The 25,590-nt window shown below is 39.7% G+C and overlaps 2 protein-coding genes across 4 annotated transcripts in view; both read left to right on the top strand.

Annotated features, from left to right (window-relative positions):
- Positions 1–5,064, top strand: part of SLC35D2 (solute carrier family 35 member D2) — a 60,433-nt gene extending 55,369 nt beyond the window's left edge. For all 3 annotated transcript variants that reach the window (XM_082401249.1, XM_082401247.1, XM_082401248.1), the window contains 3 exons: positions 2,619–2,697; positions 3,682–3,764; positions 4,495–5,064. In XM_082401249.1, the coding sequence (XP_082257375.1) occupies positions 2,619–2,697; positions 3,682–3,764; positions 4,495–4,597 (265 nt within the window). In that variant the 3' untranslated portion in view covers positions 4,598–5,064. The remainder of the gene's footprint in view (positions 1–2,618; positions 2,698–3,681; positions 3,765–4,494) is intronic.
- Positions 1–25,590, top strand: part of HSD17B3 (hydroxysteroid 17-beta dehydrogenase 3) — a 233,399-nt gene that overhangs the window by 134,446 nt on the left and 73,363 nt on the right. The gene's annotated exons all lie outside the window — the stretch shown is intronic.

The raw sequence follows: 25,590 nt of genomic DNA on the forward strand, positions 1-25,590 counted from the left end.
ATGGCAGAAATCTACTGAGAATTCAGCAGTGCTTTTAAATATCTTTACATTTTATTAATTCACAGATGCTAAAATCAAAACTGTCATGTGAAGGTTGACATTTTTGGTGTTAAAAGTGGTTTCCTTTGCACTGAGTTAATGGAGGGTCTTTTGATTCAGAACCTTGGTCTTAGCCAAAGGACTGTGTAGGTACATATTTGCATATAGAAATAAATCATGTTTCTTAGAAAAAGTTTTAATACACTCCTTTGATCCTCGTCATTTTATAGTTACATGTCTCTGGGGACACCCAGGTGGTATACTAAGAAGTGCAGCCTTTCTGTCTGCAGAAAGTGGCTGTTCCTGTATCAGATGCCATCTGTCACTCAGGAGGACTGCTGCTAATTCAGACTCCCCGAGGAGGCTGGAGACAGGGACTCCTCCCCTCGCTCAGCCCAGCTGGTGGGTGAGTGTCCTAGTGGCCCACACTCATGCTAGATGGATATTGGCCAAGGTGGTGTCACTAAAATGTGGAATGAAGAAAACATTGCATGATTGAAACCCTGGAGTAGGAAATTTTAAGCAAAAATAGGACATAAAGGACATTCATGACTGTCCTGGGTTTAAGGCTGCACTCCAGTTTAGGAAGCCTGCAGGAAGCTTTTCTGTGTCCTGGAAATTGGGTTGGGGCCCTCCTGGGAGTTGTGATCTCTGTTATTTTATTAGACTCTTAGCTCCTCCAGGGCAGATGCTGTGGGTTATATACTCTTACTACCCAGGCCCAGCAGAGCAGGCGCCAAGTAACACCAGGCTGAGTTTTTTAATCTTTTCATTTTATGCATAAGTTGGATTATTTATAGTTCCCTAGGACTCTAAATTAATGTTGAATTTATTAAAATTGTAAAAATTTTAAAAAAACTTAGATTTTCTTAAGCCAATTTATAAATATTCTTGCTCTATTTTTAAAGCTAGTAATTTTTATATTAACATAAGAATATTTACTTTCATTATTTGATTAATGGTTTGTTAACCCAAGTTTAACTGATTGAAATCTCCTAAATAATTTACTGTAAATCAGTCTTATTTACAACTTAGTGAATTAAAAAAAAATTAAACATTTAAAATGTGATTTACAAATGTAATTTACCTGATTTTTCCAGCAATTCCAAGCCTTAATAAGGCCCTAGAGAAGCTGATGGGCCAGGATGCTTTACAAGCCTAGCAACTCTTTGAAATCTAATAAACCAAACTTGGCAATGTGGTAAATCAGCTTCTTTTAAACATTTGAATACTGTGTACAGATTTAGATTTTCTTATTCCATTCAAGTGAAAATTGAAAATTTAATATCAATTGCACATTTTAAATACAAACCACAAAGGCCAAGATGTTGGATTCTCTAACTTGCCAGATTATTGTAATTACCTTAATAACGAAGACATACATTATTTTGAAGATTACAGAATTTGTTTGTAATTGAGTTTATTCCTCAACTTAATGTAAAAGCTTGATGTACGTTATCTCTAATATTTTTTCTCTATCATCCCTGGTAATGAACATACTCAGGACAAAAACGGTTACTGTGTTTGTGATCTAGATTCTGTTATTAACAATCAGAAGTTTGGTCCTGGACCTGCGACTGGGTGCTAAATTGCCCCAGGGGGAGTCTCCCTAATGCTTAGGGGCTGAGCCCTTTCTTAGAGTACAATTCCCAAGCTCATGCCTTCTAACTGGTGTTTAGCTTTAAAATCCAATACATCTTATGCTCTCTCAGTATCTTTCCAGTTTCATTCTCAACCAGTTTTTATTGTAACCTCTTTCAACATTTAATCACCTGATTCCAGTGGATGAAATTTTACACCCCACTTAGGTTACAGCTAATTTTCATTACTACTTAAGTGAAATGAGTATATTTCTTTACCTCTGATTGAATTCTACATTCCTGTGTATATGTATATTTTCTTGTCTGGTGTTTGGTCATGATTCTGTAGTCATTTTGTTGACAAGTGTCAATATACTGGTCAGTGTTGAATGCCTGTCGAATTAACTTTAGTAATAAGGTACAGGAGTACCGTTGGCATGTGGAATCCATTATTTAAATCTTTGTCCAAAGCTAGCAATCATTCAGCTGGTTTTCCTTGCTAACACCAGTGGTTCTCAGAACTGGCTGCACATTAGAATCATCCATAGAGCTTTGATATGGCATATGGCTGGGTCCCCACCTCAAACCAGTTGGAGACCCTCTGCCGGGCATCATGGTGTTAAAAGTGCACCAGGTGATTCTGATGCACAGAGAGGATTGAAACCCACTGTTGTGACATCTGTTAAATGCAAGATTTCAGATCATTTAAAAAATCTCATTGTCCTTATCCCCTTTTTGTGGAAACACTGATGGGAAATGCACAGACAAAATGAAAAGGACACCTAAGGTAGAAAGTTTGGCGAATGCATGACTGGACCATTTTCCTGAAAATGTCGAATTATTGAGATGTTTTAAGATGTAGGTATTCTTAAATCTTTATGGTATGTTTATCTTTTTTATTTGTTTAAAATACCTGTGTGGGTCACTTACTGGCTCTTCTTAATCTGTTTATTACCCAGACCAGTAAGGCACACTCAAGTGTTTTCTTCCTTGCCCCAGGTTTCTGTTGATGTACTCCACACTTTTGTGCAGCTATTACAATTCGGCCCTGACGACGGCGGTGGTTGGAGCCATCAAGGTAAGTGGTTGAAGCCTTGAAATGCACAACCAAATTGGGGAATTGACTGTTTGATTTTATTGTTGTTATTATCCGTGCTGTAGTAAGAATGGAGGCTTGTGATATTTTCAGCTGTGCCTGGGTAATCCCTCCTTACGTCTTCTAATCTCCTAATCCACAAAACAGAGGGAAGACTTGCTAATTTCAAAGGAAGAGACAAATTATGACTTAAATTGGGAATGGTGGGAAGGGATGGTCTGGGAAAACCAAGTGAAATAGCTGAAAAAAATTGCAAATTTCTGCGCTAAGATACCTTGTGATCTACAGTTTGGTTTTCTGGGAGAACCTTGCTGACTAAGAAAGGGAATTCTTGTGAAGAACTGTTTTCAGTCTAGATCTATGCTCAATTATAAGGTGATTAACTCTGGGATTGGTGTGTATGCTGCGTGTGTGTACATGCATTTGAACACACACTAATGAATAGGAGGGCGGAGGTGTTCTAAATTCTGTTCTTCAGTTGCTTTGTGTTTCTGTTCACGTGAACTCCTACCGTGAGTGAGTGCTTCAACAGTAGACTTCTCTGTTGGCTGCCCAAGGGCCTCTGAGAATACACTGGACAGAGTACTGCTTGTAATTTATCAGATGTCTTAGTTTGTTCAAGTTTAGGACTAATATGATTAAAATTCACTACCCAGTGATGGTAAAGAGATGAAATCTGGAAAGCTGATTACAACCCAACTCTTACATTTTTTTCCTATGTATTAACTGGAAGAGGGTATGGATAATGCAGTTTCTGTGATTATGGTGCTGTAGTTTATTTCATTTTCTTTATAAAGCCATATGTAATGGTTTTTATCCACTTATTCAATATTCCCATGAACCCCTACTATATGCGAGTCTTTTTGAAAAGTAACTAAAATATTTAGTTTCAGGTTTCACTATATATATGAGTTTTCCCCCTAAAGCCTTTACTTTTAAATTCACTAATCCTCTCTTTTTCTGCAGAATGTATCCATTGCCTACATTGGAATGTTAGTAGGTGGAGACTACATTTTCTCTGTATTAAACTTTGTAGGGTTAAATATTTGGTAAGTGGGATTTTTAAATGAACTCATTTTAGTAAAATATGAATTTTTAAAAGTCTGATTAATATGTTATAAGTGAAAGAGCAGGAGGTGTTTTGACTTTACAATTTCTAGGATAAAATTTACTTAAATCATTCAGTTCATCTCTTTTTATGACATACTCTTTCATGTGGACCATGGGGACATGTAATGAAAATTCAAAGGGTTGAGATCTAATTTTCTGTTTCCTCCTCTCAGAAAAGCCCTTAAGTTGTGTGTCTTCCTTTTGAATGGGCCTCACTAAATCTGTGCTCCATTGAAGTGCCATGTGCTAAGGATATTGGGAGGAGTGACTAAGATACTTTTGAAAGGCATTTTGGGGTCTCAGAGGTGGGACACCATTTTAGGATAATACTGTATAGTTTATTCAAGTAATAACCAAGTGCTTATTTTTTCTCCAAGTTTCTATATTAGACTTGATCTGCTCTTTTTCTGCCCCCAAAGATTTGTAAATAAGAGGGTTAATTCTCATCGATTAATACACAAATTTGAGGAAGTAAAACAGGGGGCTCAATAATTCCCTTCAAATTAAGCTGACTGCATTGTAAATCACCTATACTTCAATAAAATAAAGAAAAAGAAACAAACAGCCAAGTTTTCAAAAAAATTAAGTTGACTGTATTTATAAAGATGTCAGTAACTGTTGGTTGTACCATCTATGGAATTTATTTTCACTCTTTTATTCTCCTTTCAGCATGGCAGGGGGCTTGAGATACTCCTTTTTAACTTTAAACAGCCAGTTAAAACCTAAACAACCTGTGGACGAAGAAAACATCCCTCAAGATTTGAAGGGCTAGAACCTGGGGCAGAATTGCAGACTGGCTTGCAGACTGACTTGCAGACTGGGGGGAATGAGGGAATATTCCCAGCTGTTTTGGTTGTGGCACTCACCCCTGGTTAAGGCACAACAGGAATGTCTGCAAAATGCAAAGAGAATCTACATCATGTGCTGCATGAGGAGCCATCATCAGCCCTGAGAAATGTATCCGGGCAAAGCCTTACCAGCTGAAAGTGAATCTTCTCAAAATAAACCACTGGTGAAAGGGATTGTTTCCAAGGCACTTGCGTGGACCACACATCTGTGTGCTGTTCCAGGTACTGCGAGTGCTTCAAAGGAGGTAAAAGGCCGATGCCGTGAGGGTGCTTATCAGCACCTTGGCCTTAATTTCAAAGGTCCCAGCCAAAGCAAAGTGCCAGTGAGAACATTTTTCTTGGTTTAAACAGACATGTCTTTATTTTAATAAAATCAGCCACTTAACTGCCAGTAGAGTTATTTGTTAGCTTTGATTTGATCTTATATGTTGGTATCTTTTCCCAATCATCAGAGTAAAATAAAAAATAATTTATATGCATACCTCATACTGTGATATTATTGTAGACAGGCAGAAAAACAGTAGGTCATTTATTCAGTCTGCCTTGAAGGGTAATATTCCTTTTAAGGCTCATGTTGGAAAAATTACAGAATAACTCAATGGAAAAAACAATACTCAGTGTGCCCTGTCAACATTTAAGTTGGTCATATTTCTCTCCTCTTCTCCTTCCAGGTTTGTTCAGGGGCTTTGAAATTTAGATCATATGGACTTTAACCAAGGTACATGTTTTTCCTGGGCTTGCCTGACCCCCCAGACCAGTGGTGTGTGGGAAGGAACCCCGGTTTGGATGAGAGTTATTATCATCTCCATCAAGAAATGGACTGTCCCCGTCGGGGTCGTGGTGCAGGGTAGGGCCCCAGTCTGGAGGCGGCCAGTCAGGAGCTCTTCTTTCTAGTCTTGTCTTCACTGCTAACCTACCGAGACCTTCACAGGTCACCTTGCCACTGTTGCCTCCATTTTTTAATCTTTAAAATGGAACTATGTCTCCAAATCCCTGCCAGCTCTGACTTTCTAAGTTTATAGAAGCTGAACCAGATGGACAGGGCAGCAAATGAAGGAATGATTGTGTTGACATGTTTCAATTTACTTTAAAATTTAAAAAAATTTTAATTGTAAAGTACACACAACATAAAATTTACCACCCTAACCATTTCTAAGTGTACAGTTCAGTAGTGTTAAGTATATTCACATTGTTGTGTAGCCAATCTCTGGAACTTTTTCATGTTGCAAAACTGAAACTCTATACCCATTAAACAATAACTCCCCATTCCTCCCTTTCCCCAGCTCCTGGCAACCACCATGCTACTTTCTTTCTCTATGAATGTGACTACTGTAGGTACCTCATAAAAGTAGAATCACACAATATTTATCTTTCAGTAGCTGGCTTATTTCGCTTAGGATAGTATCGTCAAGTTTCATCCATGTTGCAGCATATGTCCGAATTTCTTTCCTTTTTAAGACTAAATAATATTCCATCATATGGATATACCACATTTTGTTTATCCATTCGTCTGTCAGTGGACACTTGGATTGCTTCTACCTCTTGGCTGTTTGTGTATAATCCTGCTATGAACATGGGTGTACAAATATGTCTTTGAGACCCTGCTTTCAGTTCTTTCGGATAGTAAAAGGAAACTTGTTTCCTCTATACACAGAGCACTTCTGACGCCAAATGTGTGGGATCTTTCCCTCACATTAAGCAATTCTCCAACTCTTTGGACACCAACTAGGGGTCCTACAATTAAATGCAGACTCTAACTACCTGGAGTTAGCACAGACCCCACAGGTTAAGGGCTCAGTTCCCCAAGACTGCTCCCTACTTAAGATGCCAAACCCAAGTCCCAGGTTGTGACTGGTGCTTCTGACCAACTGACCATCAATCTGGGGTCTCCACACCCCCTTCCTCAGGTTTAATAATTTGCTAGAATGGCTCACAGAACTCAGGGAAGTGCTTTACTCTCTATTGCCAGTTTATTATGAAGCATACAACTCAGGAACAGCGAAAGGGAAGAAATGCATAGGACAAGGTATGTGGGAAATGGTTTGGCACTTCCACGACTCCTCCAGGTGTGCCCCACTCCCAGCACATCAATGTGTTCATCAACTGGAAGCTCTCCAAACCCCATCATTTGTTTTTCACGGTAACACATGACCACAGCCGCACCATTTTATATTCCCACCAACAGTGCACGGGGATTCCAGGTTCTCCACATCCTCACCACTTGTTGTGGTGAGGATGTGGAGAAATCCCTTTTTTTTTTTTTTTTTGGTAGTAGTAGTAGTAGGTGTGCTAATGGGTGTGAAGTGATATCTCATTGTAGTTTTGATTTACATTTCACTGATGGTTAGTGATGTTGAGCATCTTCTCATGTGCTTGTCGGCCATTTGTACATATTCTTTGGAGAAATGTCTATTCAAATCCTTTGCCCATTTTTGAATTGGGTTGTTTGTTCTTTTGTTGTTGAGTTGTAGGAGTTCTTTATTTTTTCAGTTTATTTTAAAATTGGGGTATAATTGCTTTACAATGTTGTGTTAGTTTCTGTTGTACAGCAAAGTAAATCAGCTATATGTATACATATATCCCCTCCTTTTTGGATTTCCTTCCCATTAGGTCACCACAGAGCACTGAGTAGATTTCCCTGTGCTATACGGCAGGTTCTCATTAGTTATCTACTTTATACATAGTAGTGTATATATGTCAATCCCAATTTCCCAATTCATCCCACTCCTCCTTTCTCCCCTTGATGTCTATACGTTTGTTCTCTACATCTGTGTCTCTATTTCTGCTTTGCTGATACGTTCATCTGTACCATTTTTCTAGATTCCACATATATGCATTAATATACAATATTTGTTTTTTCTTTCTGACTTATTTCACTCTGTATGACAGTCTCTAGGTCCATACACATCTCTACAAATGACCCAATTTCATTCCTTTTTATGGCTGAGTAATATTCCATTGTATATATGTACCATATCTTCTTTATCCATTCATCTGTTGATGGATATTTCGGTTGCTTCCAAGTCCTGGCTGTTGTAAATAGTGCTCCAGTGAACACTGGGGTGCATGTGTCTTCTTGAATTATGGTTTTCTTAGGATATGCCCAGTAGGGGGATTGCTGGGTCATATGGTAGTTCTATTTTTAGTTTCTTAAGGAACCTCCATACTGTTCTCCATAGTGGCTGTATCAATTTACATTCCCACCAACAGTGCAAGAGGGTTCCCTTTTCTCCACACCCTCTCCAGCATTTATTGTTTGTAGATTTTTTGATGATGGCCACTCTGACTGGTGTGAGAAGATACCTCATTGTAGTTTTGATTTGCATCTCTCTAATAATTAGTGATGTTGAGCACCTTTTCATGTGCCTCTTGGCCAACTGTATGTCTTCTTTGGTGAAATGTCTATTTAGGTCTTCCACCCATTTTTTGATTGGGTTGTTTGTTTTTTTGATATTGAGCTGCATGAGCTGTTTGTATATTCTGGAGATTAATCCCTTGTCATTTGCTTCGTTTGCAAATATTTTCTCCCATTCTGAGTATTGTCTTTTCCTCTTGTTTATGGTTTCCTTTGCTGTGCAAAAGCTTTTCAGTTTCATTAGGTCCCCTTTGTTTATTTTTGTTTTTATTTTCATTACTCTAGGAGTTGGGTCAAAAAAGATCTTGCTGTGATTTATGTCATCGAGTGTTCTTCCTATGTTTTCCTCTAAGAGTTTTATATACTGTCTGGTCTTACATTTAGGTCTTTAATCCATTTTGAGTTTATTTTTGTGTATGGTGTTAGGTAGTGTTCTAATTTCATTCTTTTACATGTAGCTATCCAGTTTTCCCAGCACCACTTATTGAAGAGGCTGTTTTTCCTCCATTGTATTTTCTTGCCTCCTTTGTCATAGATTAGGTGACCATAGGTATGTGGGTTTAACTCTGGGCTTTCTATCCTGTTCCATTGATCTATACTTCTTGTGCCAGTACCATACTGTCTTTCTTTTCTTTTCTTTTTTTTTGTAAATTTATTTATTTATTTATTTTTGGCTGAATTGGGTCTTCGTTGCTGCATGTGGGCTTTCTCTAGTTGCAGCAAGTGGGGGTTACTCTTCATTGTGGTGCACGGGCTTCTCATTGCGGTGGCTTCTCTTGTTGTGGAGCATGGGCTCTAGGCACACGGGCTTCAGTAGTTGTGACCACTCGGGCTCAGTAGTTGTGCCGCACGGGCTTAGCTGCTCCGTGGCATGTGGGATCTTCCCGGACCAGGGATCAAACCCGTGTCCCCTGCATTGGCAGGCAGATTCTCAACCACTGCACCACCAGGGAAGTCACTACCACTGTAGGGATTTTGATCACTGTAGCTTTGTAGTATAGTCTGAAGTCAGAGAGCCTGATATTCCTCCAGCTCTGTTTTTCTTTCTCAAGGTGGCTTTGACTATTTGGGGTCTTTTGTGTTTCCATACAAATCGTAAAATTTTTTGTTCTAATTCTGTGAAAAATGCTATTGGTAATTTGATAGGGATTACATTGAATCTGTAGATTGCTTTGGGTAGGGTACTCATTTTCACAATATTGATACTTCCAATCCAAGAACACGGTATATCTCTCCATCTGTTTGTGTCATCTTTGATTTCTTTCATCAGTATTTTGTAGTTTTCTCAGTACAGGTCTTTTGCTTCCTTAGGTAGCTTTATTCCTAGGTATTTTATTCTTTTTGTTGCAATGGTAAATGGTAAATGGAATTGTCCTTAATTTCTCTTTCTGATCTTTTGTTGTCAGTGTATAGGAATGCAAGAGATTTCTGTGCATTAATTTTGTATCCTGCAACTTTACCAAATTCATTGATTAACTCTAGTAGTTTTCTGGTAGCATCTTCAGGATTTTCTATGTATAGTATCATGTCATCTGCGAACAGTGACAGTTTTGCTTCTTTTCCAATTTGGATTCCTTTTATTTATTTTTCTTCTCTGATTGCCGTGGCTAGGACTTCCAGAACTATGTTTAATAATATTGGTGAGAATGGACATCCTTGTCTTGCTCCTGACCTTAGTGGAAATGCTTTCAGGTTTTCACAATTGAGAATGATGTTTGCTGTGGGTTTGTCATATATGGCCTTTATTATGTTGAGGTAGGTTCCCTCTATGCCTACTTTCTGGAGAGTTTTTATCATAAATGGTGTTGAATTTTGTCAAAAGCTTTTTCTGCATCTATTGAGAGGATCACATGGTTTTTACTCTTCAATTTGTTAATATGGTGTATCACACTGATTGATTCACGTGTATTGAAGAATCCTTGCATCCCAGGGATGAATCCCACTTGATCATGGTGTATGATCTTTTTAATGTGTTGCTGGATTCTGTTTGCTAGTATTTTGTTGAGGATTTTTGTGTATATGTTCATCAGTGATATTGGTCTGTAATTTTCTTTTTTTGTGATATCTTTGTCTGGTTTTGGTATCAGGGTGACGGTGACCATGTAGAATGAGGTTGGGAGTGTTCCTTCCTCCGCAATTTTTTGGAAGAGTTTGAGAAGGATGGGTGTTAGCTCTTCTCTAAATGTTTGATAGAATTCACCTGTGAAGCCATCTGGTCCTGGACTTTTGTTTGTTGGAAGATTTTTCATCACAGTTTCAATTTCATTACTTGTGATTGGTCTGTTCATATTTTCTATTTCTTCCTGGTTCAGTCTTGGAAGGTTATACCTTTCTAAGAATTTGTCCATTTCTTCCAGGTTGTCCATTTTATTGGCATAGAGTTGCTTGTAGTAGTCTCTGAGCATGCTTTGTATTTCTGCGGTGTCTGTTGTAACTTCTCCTTTTTCATTTCTAATTTTATTGATTTGAGTCCTCTCCCTCTTTTTCTTGATGAGCCTGGCTAATGGTTTATCAATTTTGTTTATCTTCTCAAAGAACCAGCTTTTAGTTTTATTGATCTTTGCTATTGTTTTCTTTGTTTCTATTACATTTATTTCTGCTCTGATCTTTATGATTTCTTTCCTTCTACTAACTCTGGGTTTTGTATGTTCTTCTTTCTCTAGTTCCTTTAGGTGTAAGGTTAGATTGTTTATTTGAGATTTTTCTTGTTTCTTGAGGTAGGCTTGTATTGCTATAAAATTCCCTCTTAAAACTGCTTTTGCTGCATGCCATAGGTTTTGGGTCGTCGTGTTTTCATTGTCATTTATTTCTAGGTAATTTTTGATTTCCTTTTTGATTTCTTCAGTGATCTCTTGGTTATTTAGTAGTGTATTGTTTAGCCTCCATGTGTTTGTATTTTTTGCAGTTGTTTTCCTTTTTTTTTTTTTTTTAGTTATTTATTTTTTATTTTTGGTGTGTTGCATCTTTGTTGCTGCATGCGGGCCTTCTCTAGTTGCAGCAAGTGGGGGCTACTCTTCGATGTGGTGCGTGGGCTTCTCCTTGTGATAGCTTCTCTTGTTGTGGAGCATGGGCTCTAGGGCACACAGGCTTCAGTAGTTGTTGCATGCAAGCTCAGTAGTCGTGGCTTGCAAATTCTAGAACACAGGCTCAGTAGTTGTGGTGCATGGGCTTAGTTGCTCCGCGGTATGTGGGATCTTCCCAGACCAGGGATAGAACCCGTGTCTCCTGCATTGGCAGGTAGATTCTTAACCACTGCACCACCAGGGAAGTCCACACCTGTCATTGATTTCTAATCTCATAGTGTTGTGGTTGGAAAAGATGCTTGATATGATTTCAATTTTCTTAAATTTACCAAGGCTTGAGTTGTGACCCAAGATGTGATCTATCCTAGAGAATGTTCCATGTGTGCTTTAGAAGAAAGTGTATTCTCCTGCTTTCGGATGTCCTATAAGTATCAATTAAGTCTGTCTGGTCTATTGTGTCATTTAAAGCTTGTGTTTCCTTATTAATTTCATGTCTGAATAATCTGTCCATTGGTGAAAGTAGGGTGTTAAAGTCCCCTACTATTATTGTGTTACTGTTGATTTCCCCTTTTATGGCTGTTAGCATTTGCCTTATGTATTGAGGTGCTCCTATGTTGGGTGCATATATATTTATAATTCTTATATCTTCTTCCTGGAATGATCCCTTGATCATTATGTAGTGTCCTTCCTTGTGTCTTGTAACAGTCTTTATTTTAAAGTCTATTTTATCTGATTTGAGTATTGCTACTTCAGCTTTCTTTTGATTTCCATTTGCATGGAATATCTTTTTCCATCTCCTCACTTTCAGTCTGTATGTGTCCCTAGGTCTGAAGTCGGTCTCTTGTAGACAGCATATATGTGGATCTTTTTTTTGTATCCATTCAGCCAGTCTTTGCCTTTTGGTTGGAGCATTTAATCCGTTCACATTTACAGTAATTATCAATGTGTGTTTTCCCATTACCATTTTCTTAATTGTTTTGTGTTTGTTCTTGTAGATCTTTTCCTTCTCTTGTGTTTCCACCTAGAGAAGTTCTTTTAGCATTTGTTGTAAAGCTGGTTTGGTGGTGCTGAATTCTCTTAACTTTTGCTTGTCTGTATAGCTTTTGATTTCTCCATCGAATCTGAATGAGATCCTTGCTGGGTAGAGTAATCTTGGTTATAGGTTTTCCCCTTTCAACACTCTAAATATATCCTGCCACTCCCTTGCCTGCAGAGTTTCTGCTGAAAAGTCAGCTGATTATCTTATGGGGATTCCCTTGTATGTTATTTTTTGTTTTTTCCCTTGCTGCTTTTAATATTTTTTCTTTGAGTTTAGAGTTTAATTTTTGTTAGTTTGGTTAATATGTGTCTCAGTGTGTTTCTCTTTGGGTTTGACCAGTATGGGACTCTTTGTGCTTCCTGGACTCGGGTGGTTATTTCCTTTCCCATGTTAGGGAAGTTTTCGACTATAATCTCTTCAAATATTTTCTCAGACCCTTTCTCTTTCTCTTCTTTTTCTGGGACCCCTGTAATTCGAATGTTGGTGCATTCAATGTTGTCCCAGAGGTCTCTTAGACTGTCCTCATTTCTTTTCATTCTTTTTTCTTTATTCTGCTCCTTGGCAGTTATTTTCACCATTCTATCTTCCAGCTCAGTTATTCATTCTTCTGCCTCAGTTATTCTGCTATTGATTCCTTCTATTGTATTTTTCATTTCAGTTATTGTGTTGTTCATCACTGATTATTTGTTCTTTAGTTCTTCTAGGTCCTTGTTAAACATTTCTTGTATCTTCTCGATCTGTGCCTCCATTCTATTTCCGAGATTCTGGATCATCTTTATTATCATTGCTCTGAATTCTTTTTCAGGTAGATTGCCTATTTCCTCTTCATTTATTTGGTCTTGTAGGTTTTTACCTTGCTCTTCATGTAGAACATATTTTTTTTGTCATTTCACTTTTTTTTGATGAGTGGGGCTGTGTTCCTGTCTTGCTGGTTGTTTGGCCTGAGATGTCCAGCACTGGAGTTTGCAGGCAGTTGGGTTGAGCTGGGTCTTGGTGGTGATATGAGGACCTCCGGGAGACCTCACACTGATTAATATTCCCTGGGGCCTTAAGTTCGCTGTTAGTCCAGTGGCTTGGACTCAGTACTCCCACCACAGGAGCTCAGGCCCAACCCCCAGCCTGGGAGCCAAGACCCTGCAAGCTGCGTGGCACAGCAAAAAACAAAAAATAAAACAACAAACAAAAAAGAGCAGAACGATAACAAAGAATAAAAAATAAAGTTAGAAAGATAAAAATATATTAGAAAAAATAGAAATGAAAATGAAATAACAAGAAGGCAAAACAGAACCACAACAGCAAAAAATAAAATAAAAAATTAAAAGATAAGAATAAAAAAATAAAAAACACACTCCCTGGTGCCTCTGCTCTCAGTGTCCTTGCCCCCACAGTGAGCCACAGCCAGCCCCCGCCACCCCAGTAGGCCCTTAAAGACCTCTAGTTAGGCCTCTGGACCCGGCACGTCAACCCCACCTCTGTGCGCATTCCTTTCACCAGCATCTGCTCCTGAAGCTGGCCTGGAGCACACGTGCCTGCGCGGGCCAGCTAGGGTGCAGGCCTCCACAGGCATGCCCACAGGGGCCAGCACAGCAGGAGGAGCCTTGGAAGGGGGGCAGTGCTTGGCCCTCCTGGACCTGTAGAGCCAGAGGAGGCCTTGGTGGGGGTGGAGCTCAGGCCTGGGACCTGCTCTGCCAGAGGGGGCTTTGTGGGGGACTCAGGCCCAGGACACGTGTGGCTGGAGTGGGCCTTGGGGACACCCAGGCCTTGAGCCCAGCAGGCTCGCTGGGGCCCAAGCACGCAGGGGAGATCCTGGCCGCTTTCCCCTCTGATCCCGTGATCCCTCAGAAGTCCCTCTCCATCCCCGCTGATCCCCTCACTGTGAGTGGGCCCCTCTGAGTGTGGGAATATCTCTTCTCCCGCAGCCCCCCTCTCAGGGGCGCTAGTCCAATCCTGCCTCCACCCTTCTTCCCCCACCTCCTTCCCTTCCACATCCTACCTGGTTGCGTGGGGATTCCTCCCGTCCCTTTAGGTGTCTGAAGTCTCCCACAAGTGCCCAGTAGGTGCTCCCTCGGAAGGCTGCCTGTGAGGAGATACAAACTCCATGTCCTCCTACTCTGCCATCTTGACTCTGCCCCCTGTTTCAGTTTACTTTTAAAAGGCTTCTAGAGTATTACCTTGGGGCTCCCAAACTGTGTAACCACCTTCTCTTGCATCATCAACATCATTTCTGAAACCCAGGGACCAAAAGTGGTAAGACTTGAAAAATGTAAACATCAACTCCTCATTTTTTTCAGTGACAAAACAAACAAAAACAGGGACTTCCCTGGTGGTCCAGTGGTTAAGACTCCGCATTCCAAATGCAGGGGGCCTGGGTTCATTCCCTGGTCAGGGAACTAGAACCCTCATGCCCAACTAAAGATCCTTCATGCCTCAGCAAAGATCCCGCATGCCGCAGCTAAGACCCGGCGCAGCCAAATAAATAAATAAATAAATATTAAACAAACAAAAACAAGATTTGCTTTCTTCCAAAATTTATTTTTCTAATTTTCATTTTTAGAATTCTTAAGGGAAGATGCTTTTGTGTTTTTCTAAAGTCTTAATATGGTCAGTCTTTTGTTTTAATAGCCAGAATGCCTTGGAATGGGATTCTTATTTAAATGTTTTTCTTTTGCAGTCACCTCAAATACTTGGCCTTAAATGACCCTTTCTTTTTACCAGTGTGGAAAGACTTCTGCTTCCATGTGTGGCCAGCAGAGGGCACCCTAAGAACAGTCCAGCAGTCCTTGCAGCTGGGTTGAAACTTGCGATTTCTGCTCTTCCTCTACAGAACCAGATTCCCGTGGTGGGAGGTTTATGGTAGTGCCAATCTGGCTTTTGAATTAAGGTTAGCTGAGAATGCTGGATGCAGAGAGGTGGTGCAAAAGGGATCCATGAGTTCCAAGGAGGCTAAAGAAGAAATGTAGCCCCGTGCCCCAGGTCTCTGGATTTCTTTTAAAAAAATAAATAAATAAATAAAAACCATTCTGGATGGAACAAGGAAAATTAGTTTAATATTCTTGATATTTTGCTTACGTCTGGCTATTTTACTGCTAAAAACAGTGACATTTGTTAACTTGGACTTTTTCTTGCTGTTTTAATATTTTTCTATATATTAGATATATAAGTACAAGTACAGGGGCACTGGAGTTTTGTGACAGCTGAGTTTGCCTAAAGAATGAAACCTAGTTTAGAGAAGAGTTATATATTTTATATATTATTATTATTGTATATTTATATATTACATATTATTTTAATTTATATATATTTTCTGTGCTCTCAGGAAAATGGCAAAGGTACATATGTCAATACTTTCAGAGACTTTAGTGACGTTTTTCCTTTTGCATCATCGTGTCAACTTTTCAGTCTTGGTGAGTCATTTTTATGACTTGTGAGTAATTTCTGTTTTCTTTGAATGGATATGTGTACCTGTGCATACATTTTGAGTGCTGGGACTTGCCAAGGGTCAGCGATTTAGCTGACCAGTAGCTGCTACTCCATGGTAGCTTTGGGAAACTGAGGGCACCCAGCGCTCAGAATGTCCAAGTTCTCTTTCTGTCATTAGATACCGAAGCACATGGTAAAACAAAGCATGCCTCTTTAGGATGAAACCAGAAACCCCAAGCCATTCCTGGGGACTCTCACAGTCAGGGAATACCATCTGTGTGCCTCTGACTCTCACCTCCACTCCAGGTTGAGGTCCCCCATGATAAGCCTCAGAACCTTTTCTCTCCAATGTGACCTGGACCAGAACATCGCATTACCTGGGGCTTGTTACAAATGCAGAATATCAGGGTGCACACACTGAATAGGAATCTGCATTTTAACCCAGGTGATTTGAGAAGCACTACCCCAGACTTTTGGCCCAGACCATATTTTTAGTACCAAGGGTTCATAACCTGGGGTTCACAGAATTTAGTGGACTGGTGAACTTGGATGGGGAAAGAATACATCTTGATTTTCCCTAACCAAAATTTAGCATTTCTTTTCATTTGAATGTAGGCAAGACCACAGTAATATTGGCTGTGCTTGTGACTTTGTTATCAATAGAAATTGAAATACTTTCATATCACTTTATAGTTTTTGTAGAAAATCATTTATGTGCTGCTCAGTATTCTGGTAGTTATTAGTGCCTCCACTAGTTCTTGTTATTTAATATGTTCATAAAGAAGAATATTTTTAGTACATCATATTTAGAAAATATTGCAGTAACTTTTTATGGTAACTGGTTTCTTTATAATTTTATGTATTTTATTTCATGTATTTAAAAACATTATTTGGAGAAGGAGGCTGTAGCCATCCCTAGACTGCTGTTGTAGTTTATGGCACTGAAAATAGTAAGGACCCCTGCCTTAGAGAGAAAGAAAAAATTCCAGATTAATATGTTTCCTCAAGAAGTTGTTCCATTTTTGGCCTTAGTACCAGCGGAGGCTTGCTCCTAGATGGGTATAGATAAGCCCGGGGAAATTTTTACATCTGCTACCTGGTGGGAAGGCATCATCCTCCACCCGGTGTGGTCAACTGTCTGCAGCTAGAGGGAGAAAGAGGGAGAGGGAAAGGAAGGAGAGGAGAGGGGAGGGGAAGGGGAGGAAAAGGGAGGGAAAAGGAAGGGAAGGGAGAGACAATGGGACAGGATAGCTAGGCTTCACTGCCACATCCTCTTCATTCAAAGATCAGAACAGAGATGTGCCTCGTCAATTGTGTCACAGTACTCAACCTTGTTCTTCAAATTCTGCTTACCTGAAACGTGATGTTAAGTTTATGGAAAGGTGGGACGGCAGCATGAGATGCTCTGTGGGCCCACTCTCCGGTGAGACAAGGGAAAGTAGAAAAAACTATAAAAACCGTTTAAGGTATCTGGAAATTGTCCTAAGGACAATTAGAGATTAGAGATATGTTTTATTTAGGTCTATGCAGTGTTAAAATGTTTTTTGAGTTTGTTGCTTTATATCCCAGCTCTGTCATTTAAATAAAATTTTTTATAAAAATTGAGAAATTTCACATTAGAAACTGGATTTCTAGCATCACTTGAAAGAAATCACAACTTGCCAGCTGGGCCAGAATTTCCACAGGACAACAGTCTGCTGGCACTGAGTTCGAGGGGGCAGTTTTAATTTTGTCATGTTCTCCACCATTCTCTGTGTTGCCAGTGGTGTGGCCATGTTGGCCTTCCATCAGTGTGCTTGTAGTGTTGTTTCCTTAAAACAGAGTTGAGATGATAGGAGGAAAATGATAGCTGAATCAAGAGAGACAACGTTTGTATTTGTTTGTGGAAATAGAAATTATACCTACTCTGTGCCTGTGTTGAAAGAATACAGATTAAGGTGCCTGGCCTACTTCATTAATTTATGTTACTTCTCTGCCTTGACTGTAGGCATTTGAGTTTTTGATTTCAGCTCTAGAGGCCTAGTTCTCAAACTATTTTATCTCCATACCATGTAGAGTTGCTAGACATGTATGGCAAGGAAAATTTTTTGTTACTATTTATTGAACTATAAAAATAATGTATTTACAGCCAACATATTGGTGGTTGCCAAGGCGGTGGGATGGGGGTGGGTGAAATGGGGTCAAAAGGTATAAAAACATCCAGTTATAAAATAAATAAGTTATGGAGATGTAATGCACAGCATGGTGATTATAGTTAATAATACTGCACTGCATATTTGGAAGTTGCTAAGAGGCTAGATCTAACATAAGAAAAAAATTTTTGAAAATTTTGTAACTTATGTATGGTGATGGATTATTTTGCAATGTGTACAAACACTGAATCATTATGTTGTATACCTGAAACTAATATAATGTTATATGTCAATTATACCTCAATAAAAAAAATCAAACATTAAAAAAATTTGCTGACGTAAGTATACTTATGATGGCTTTCCAGCTTATACACTTGTTTTTAAAATATAAAAAGTGTAATAAAAAATTTTAAAAGACAAAAAAAGTATTTAAAAGCTTTACATTGGAGTAAATGTTTATTGCTATAATAACATAACACATTCAGTTACATTTCTTCAGTGGGAAGAAAACAACAGCTAACAGACTGGAGAAAATAACAGGTCTCCACATTGAAGAATTTAATTTTCAAATACATTGAGGTACTCTTGTGAGTAGTGAAATACGAGTTTATTTGAAATCTTTTCTGAATTCATAGTCAGATATTGACAGGTAATTTCTCAATCTATTAAGTGGAGTTTAATACATTTTTTGATGTTGAAAAATAAAGGTGGGGGAATTCCCTGGTGGTCCAGTGGTTAGGACTCCGTGCTTCCACTGCAAGGGGCACGGGTTCCATCCCTGGTTGGGAAACTAAGATCTGGCCCAGCACAGCAAAAAAAAAAAAATAGTAAAGGTGGGAACTTTGGTTTTTAAGCAAGCACACAAGTGAACTACTACATACTTCCATTTCTGGTAATATGGAAGACTAAGTTATCCACCCTTTAAAAAAAAAACTGTAGGGGCTTCCCTGGTGGCGCAGTGGTTGAGGGTCTGCTTGCTAATGCGGGGGACACGGGTTCGAGCCCTGGGCTGGGAAGATCCCACATGCCGCGGAGCGGCTGGGCCCGTGGGCCACAACTACTGAGCCTGCGCGTCTGGAGCCGGTGCTCTGCAACAAGAGAGGCTGCGATAGTGAGAGGCCCGTGCACCGTGATGAACAGTGGCCCCCGCTTACCACAACTAGAGAAAGCCCTTGCACAGAAACGAAGACCCAACACAGCCAAAAATAAATAAACAAATGTGGGGTTTAAAAAAAAAAAAAAGAATGTGGAGCCTTTCAATGATTTTAAAAAAACAAAAAACAAAAAAAAAACTGTAGGATAAAATTTGCTTAAACTGAGGTACAATTTACATTCAATAAATTACACAGACCTTAAGTGTACTGTACATGAGTTTTGATAAAGTTGTACTCCCACGAACACACATACTTATCAAAATACAGAACATCCGCATCACCATGGAAAAGTTCCTTATGACCCTAACCAATCAATCACTGCACTTCTACCAAGAAACCAGTGTTTGGATTTATTTTACTGAAGATTAGGTTTGCCTCTAAATGGCATCATATAGTATGTACATGTGGTAGGTAGCTTCTGAAATGGATCACAATGCCTGCCTCTTTATATTCACTTTCTTGTATAATCTCCTCCCTTTGAATGTGGGCTGCACCTAGAATGTGAGCTAGCTTCTCAGGTATAGAATACAGCAAAAGTAATGGGTGGGTCCTTCTAAGATTAGGTTACAAAAGAGTGTGGCTTCTCTCTTTCTCTATTGCTCTGACTCTTCTCATTTACTTGATCTGATGAAGCAAGCTGCCATTTTCTGAGCTGTTTTATTAAGAGGCCCACATGTCAAGGAACAGCTGTGTGTGTGTGTGGTGAGGATGGAATTAATCCAGCAACAAACATGTGAGTGAGCTTGGAATGCATCTTTCCTAGCTGAGCCTTGATTCGGCCAATGGGAAGATCAGGAAAGTTTTAATAAAAGAGCTATCATCGGGGTCTGGGCAAGATGGCGGAAGAGTAAGACGTGGAGATCACCTTCCTTCCCACAGATACATTAGAAATACATCTACACATGGAACTGCTCCTACAGGACACCCACTGAACGCTGGCAGAAGACATCAGACCTCCCAAAAGGCAAGAAACTCCCCCACGTACTTGGGTAGGGCAAAAGAAAAAAGAAATAACAGAGACAAAAGAATAGGGACGGGACCTGCACCAGTGGGAGGGAGCTGTGAAGGAGGAAAGGTTTCCACACACTAGGAAGCCCCTTCGTGGGCGGAGACTGCGTGTGGCGTAGGGGGGAAGCTTCAGAGCCATGGAGGAGAGCGCAGCCACAGGGGTGCGGAGGGCAAAGCGGAGAGATTCCCGCACAGAGGATCGGTGCCGAGCAGCACTCACCAGCCCGAGAGGCTTGTCTGCTCACCTGCCGGGGCGGGTGGGGGCTGGGAGCTGAGGCTCGGGCTTCGGTGGGATCACAGGGAGAGGACTGGGGTTGGCTGCGTGAACACAGCCTGAAGGGGTTAGCGCACCACAGCTAGTTGGGAGGGAGTCCGGGGAAGAGTCTGCAGCTGCCGAAGAGGCAAGAGACTTTTTCTTCCCTCTTTGTTTCCTGGTGCACGAGGAGAGGGGATTCAGAGCACCACCTAAACGAGCTCCAGAGACGGGCGCGAGCCGCAGCTATCAGCGCGGACCCCAGAGACGGGCATGAGATGCTAAGGCTGCTGCTGCCGCCACCAAGAAGCCTGTGTGCGAGCACAGGTCACTCTCCACACCGCCCCTCCCGGGAGCCTGTGCAGCCTGCCACTGCCAGGGTCCCGTGATCCAGGGACAACTTCCCCAGGAGAACGCACAGCACGTCTCAGGCTGCTGCAACATCATGTTGGCCTCTGCCGCCGCAGGCTCGCCCCGCATCTGTACCCTTCCCTCCCCTCGGCCTGAGTGAGCCAGAGCCCCTGAAGCAGCTGCTCCTTTAACCCTGTCCTGTGTGAGCGAAGAACAGACGCCCTCAGGCGACCTACATGGAGAGACGGGTCCAAATCCAAAGCTGAACCCCGGGAGCTGTGCAAACAAAGACGAGAAAGGTAAATTTCTCCCAGCAGCCTCAGAAGCAGCGGATTAAAGCTCCACAAACAACTTGATGTACCTGCATCTGTTGAATACCTGAATAAACAACGAATCACCCCAAATTCAGGAGGTGGACTTTGGGAGCAGGATATATTAATTTTTCCCCTTTTCCTCTTTTTGTGAGTGTATATGTGTATGCTTCTGGGTGAGATTTTTGTCTGTATAGCTTTGCTTTCACCATTTGTCCTAGGGTTCAGTCCATCTGTTTTTTTTTTTTTTTTACATAAAAAATTCTTTTTCTTAATAAATTTTTTCTTAATAATTGTTTCTTTATTTTTTATTTTTAAAAACTTAAAAAATTTTTTTTCTTAATAATTTTTTTATTTTAAAAAATTAAAAAAAATTTTTTTCTTAAAGTTTTTCTTAATTTTTTTCTTATTTTTTATTTTAAAAAATAAAAAATTTTCTTCTTAATAAATATTTTCTTAATAATTTTTTTCTTATTTTTTATTATAATAGCTTTATTTTATTTTATTTTATTTTATCCTCTTTTTTTCTTTTTTTCTATTTTTTCTCCCTTTTATTCTGAGCTGTGTGGATGAAAGGCTCTTGGAGCTCCAGCCAGGCATCAGGGCTGTGCCTCTGAGGTGGGAGAGCCAACTTCAGGACACTGGTCCACAAGTGACCTCCCAGCTCCACGTAATACCAAATGGTGAAAATCTCTCAGAGATCTCCATCTCAACATCAACACCCAGCTTCACTCAACGGCCAGCAAGTTACAGTGCTGGATACCCTATGCCAAACACTAGCAAGACAGGAACACAGCCCCATCCATTAGCAGAGAGGCTGCCTAAAATCATAATAAGGCCACAGACACCCCCAAAACACACCACCAGACGTGGACGTGCCCACCAGAAAGACAAGATCCAGCCTCATCCACCAGAACACAGGCACTAGTTCCCTCCACCAGGAAGCCTACACAACCCACTGAACCAACCTTAGCCACTGGGGACAGATACCAAAAGCAACGGGAACTATGAACCTGCAGCCTGTGAAAAGGAGACCCCAAACACAGTAAGATAAGCAAAATGAGAAGACAGAAAAACACACAGCAGATGAAGGGGCAGGGTCAAAACACACCAGACCTAACAAATGAAGAGGAAATAGGCAGTCTATCTAAAAAAGAATTCAGAATAATGATAGTAAAGATGATCCAAAATGTTGGAAATAGAATAGACAAAATGCAAGAAACATTTAACAAGGAACTAGAAGAACTAAAGAGGAGCCAAGCAACAATGAAAAACACAATAAATGAAATTAAAAATACTCTAGAAGGGATCAATAGCAGAATAACTGAGGCAGAAGAATGGATAAGTGACCTGGAAGATAAAATAGTGGCAATAACTACTGCAGAGTAGAATAAAGAAAAAAGAATGAAAAGAACTGAGGACAGTCTCAGAGACCTCTGGGACAACATTAAACGCACCAACATTCGAATTATAGGGGTCCCAGAAGAAGAAGAGAAAAAGAAAGGGACTGAGAAAATATTTGAAGAGATTATAGTTGAAAACTTCCCCAATATGGGAAAGGAAATAGTTAATCAAGTCCAGGAAGCACAGAGAATCCCATACAGGATAAATCCACTGATAAAAGGACTGAAATTGAAACTGTGATTAAAAATCTTCCAACAAACAAAAGCCCAGGACCAGATGGCTTAATGGGCGAATTCTATCAAACATTTAGAGAAGAGCTAACACCTATCCTTCTCAAACTCTTCCAAAATATTGCAGAGGGAGGAACACTCCCCAACTCATTCTACGAGGCCACCATCACCCTGATACCAAAACCAGACAAAGATGTCACAAAGAAAGAAAACTACAGGCCAATATCACTGATGAACATGGATACAAAAATCCTCAACAAAATACTAGCAAACAGAATCCAACAGCACATTAAAAGGATCATACACCATGATCAAGTGGGGTTTATCCCCGGAATGCAAGGATTCTTCCATATACGCAAATCAATCAACGTGATACACCATATTAACAAACTGAATGAGAAAAACCATATGATCATCTCAATAGATGCAGAGAAACTTTTGACAAAATTCAACACCCATTTATGATAAAAGCCCTGCAGAAAGTAGGCATAGAGGGAACTTTCCTCAACATAATAAAGGCCATGTATGACAAACCCACAGCCAACATCATCCTCAATGGTGAAAAACTGAAAGCATTTCCACTAAGATCAGGAGCAAGACCAGGTTGCCCACTCTCACCACTATTGTTCAACATAGTTTTGGAAGTGTTAGCCACAGCAATCAGAGAAGAAAAAGAAATCAAAGGAATCCAAATCGGAAAAGAAGAAGTAAAGCTGTCACTGTTTGCAGATGACAGGATACTATACATAGAGAATCCTAAAGATGCTACCAGAAAACTCCTAGAGCTAATCAATGAATTTGGTAAAGTAGCAGGATACAAAATTAATGCACAGAAATCTCTTGCATTCCTATACACTAATGATGAAAAATCTGAAAGAGAAATTAAGAAAACACGCCCGTTTACCATTGCAACAAAAAGAATAAAATGTCTAGGAATAAACCTACCGAAGGAGACAAAAGACCTGTATGCAGAAAATTATAAGACAGTGATGAAAGAAATTAAAGATGATACAAATAGATGGAGAGATATACCATGTTCTTGGATTGGAAGAATCAACATTGTGAAAATGAGTCTACTACCCAAAGCAATCCACAGATTCAATGCAATCCCTATCATACTACCACTGGCATTTTTCACAGAACTAGAAAAAATTTTTCACAATTTGTATGGAAACACAAAAGACCCCGAATAGCCAAAGCAATCTTGAGAACGAAAAATGGAGCTGGAGGAATCAGGCTCCCTGACTTCAGACTATATTACAAAGCTACAGTAATCAAGACAGTTTGGTACTGGCACAAAAACAGATATATAGATCAATGGAACAGGATAGAAAGCCCAGAGATAAACCCATGCACATATGGTCACCTTATCTTTGATAAAGGAGGCAAGCATATACAATGGAGAAAAGACAGCCTCTTCAATAAGTGGTGCTGGGAAAACTGGACAGGTACATGTAAGAGTATGAAATTAGAACACTCCCTAACACCATACACAAAAATAAACTCAAAATGGATTAGAGACCTAACTGTAAGGCCAGACACTATCAAACTCTTAGAGGAAAACATAGGCAGAACACTCTATGACATAAATCACAGCAAGATCCTTTTTGACCCAGCTCCTAGAGAAATGGAAATAAAAACACAAATAAACAAATGGGACCTAATGAAACTTAAAAGCTTTTGCACAGCAAAGGAAACCATAAACAAGACCAAAAGACAACCCTCAGAATGGGAGAAAATATTTGCAAATGAAGCAACTGACAAAGGATTAATCTCCAAGATTTACAAGCAGCTCATGCAGTTCAATATCAAAAAAACAAACAACCCAATCCAAAAATGGGCAGAAGACCTAAATAGACATTTCTCCAAAGAAGATATACAGATTGCCAACAGACACATGAAAGAATGCTCAACATCATTAATCATTAGAGAAATGCAAATCAAAACTACAATGAGATATCATCTCACACCGGTCAGAATGGCCATCATCAAAAAATATAGAAACAATAAATGCTGGAGAGGGTGTGGAGAAGAGGGAACCCTCTTGCACTTTTGGTGGGAATGTAAACTGATACAGCCACTATGGAGAACAGTATGGAGGTTCCTTAAAAAGCTAAAAATAGAACTACCATACGACCCAACAATCCCACTACTGGGCATATACCCTGAGAAAACCATAATTCAAAAAGAGACATGTACCACAATGTTCATTGCAGCACTATTTACAATAGCCAGGACATAGAGGCAACCTAAATGTCCACTCACAGATGAATGGTTAAAGAAGATGTAGCACATATATACAATGGTATATTACTCAGCCATAAAAAGAAATGAAATGGAGGTATTTGTAGTGAGGTGGATGGACCTAGAGTCTGTCATACAGAGTGAAGTAAGTCAGAAAGAGAAAAACAAATACCGTATGCTAACACATATATATGGAATCTAAGAAAAAAAAAAAAAAAAGGTCATGAAGAACCTAGTGGCAAGACGGGAATAAAGACACAGACCTACTAGAGAATGGACTTGAGGATATGGGGAGGGGGAAGTGTAAGATGTGACAGGGTGAGAGAGTGGTATGGACATATATATACTACCAAATGTAAAATAGATAGCTAGTGGGAAGCAGCTGCATAGCACAGGGAGATCAGCTCTGTGCTTTGTGACCACTAGAGGGGTGGGACAGGGAGGGTGAGAGGGAGGGAGACGCAAGAGGGAAGAGGTATGGGAACATATGTATATGTGTAACTGATTCACTTTGTTATAAAGCAGAAACCAACACACCATTGTAAAGCAATTATACTCCAATAAAGATGTTAAAAAAAAAAAAAAGAGCTATCATCTCACTGGTTCTTCAAGTTTTGGTGGACTTTAATTCATATTTATGATTTTTAGTTACAAAAGTAATACATGTTCATTGTGGAAATTTTAAAAATATAGAAAAGCACAAAGATGCAAGTTTAAAAAAAAATGAACTCATAAGCCCCACCACCTCAATATAAAAACATTATTAATATTTTGGTGCACATTCTTATAAACATTTTTCTTCTAATCATCACATCTAAAAGAACAATTGGGACCATGCTGTTTAGTCATCTTCATTTTTAAAATTAATTCATATTTATTTATTTATTCATTTATTTAACACCTTTTTTGGAGTATAATTGCTTTACAATGTTATGTTAGTTTCTGCTATATAACAAAGTGAATCAGCTCTGCATATACATATATCCCCATATC

Source organism: Balaenoptera borealis, assembly GCF_965194805.1.
Source record: "Balaenoptera borealis genome assembly, chromosome: 8".
In the NCBI taxonomy this organism is placed as follows: Eukaryota; Metazoa; Chordata; class Mammalia; order Artiodactyla; family Balaenopteridae; genus Balaenoptera; species Balaenoptera borealis.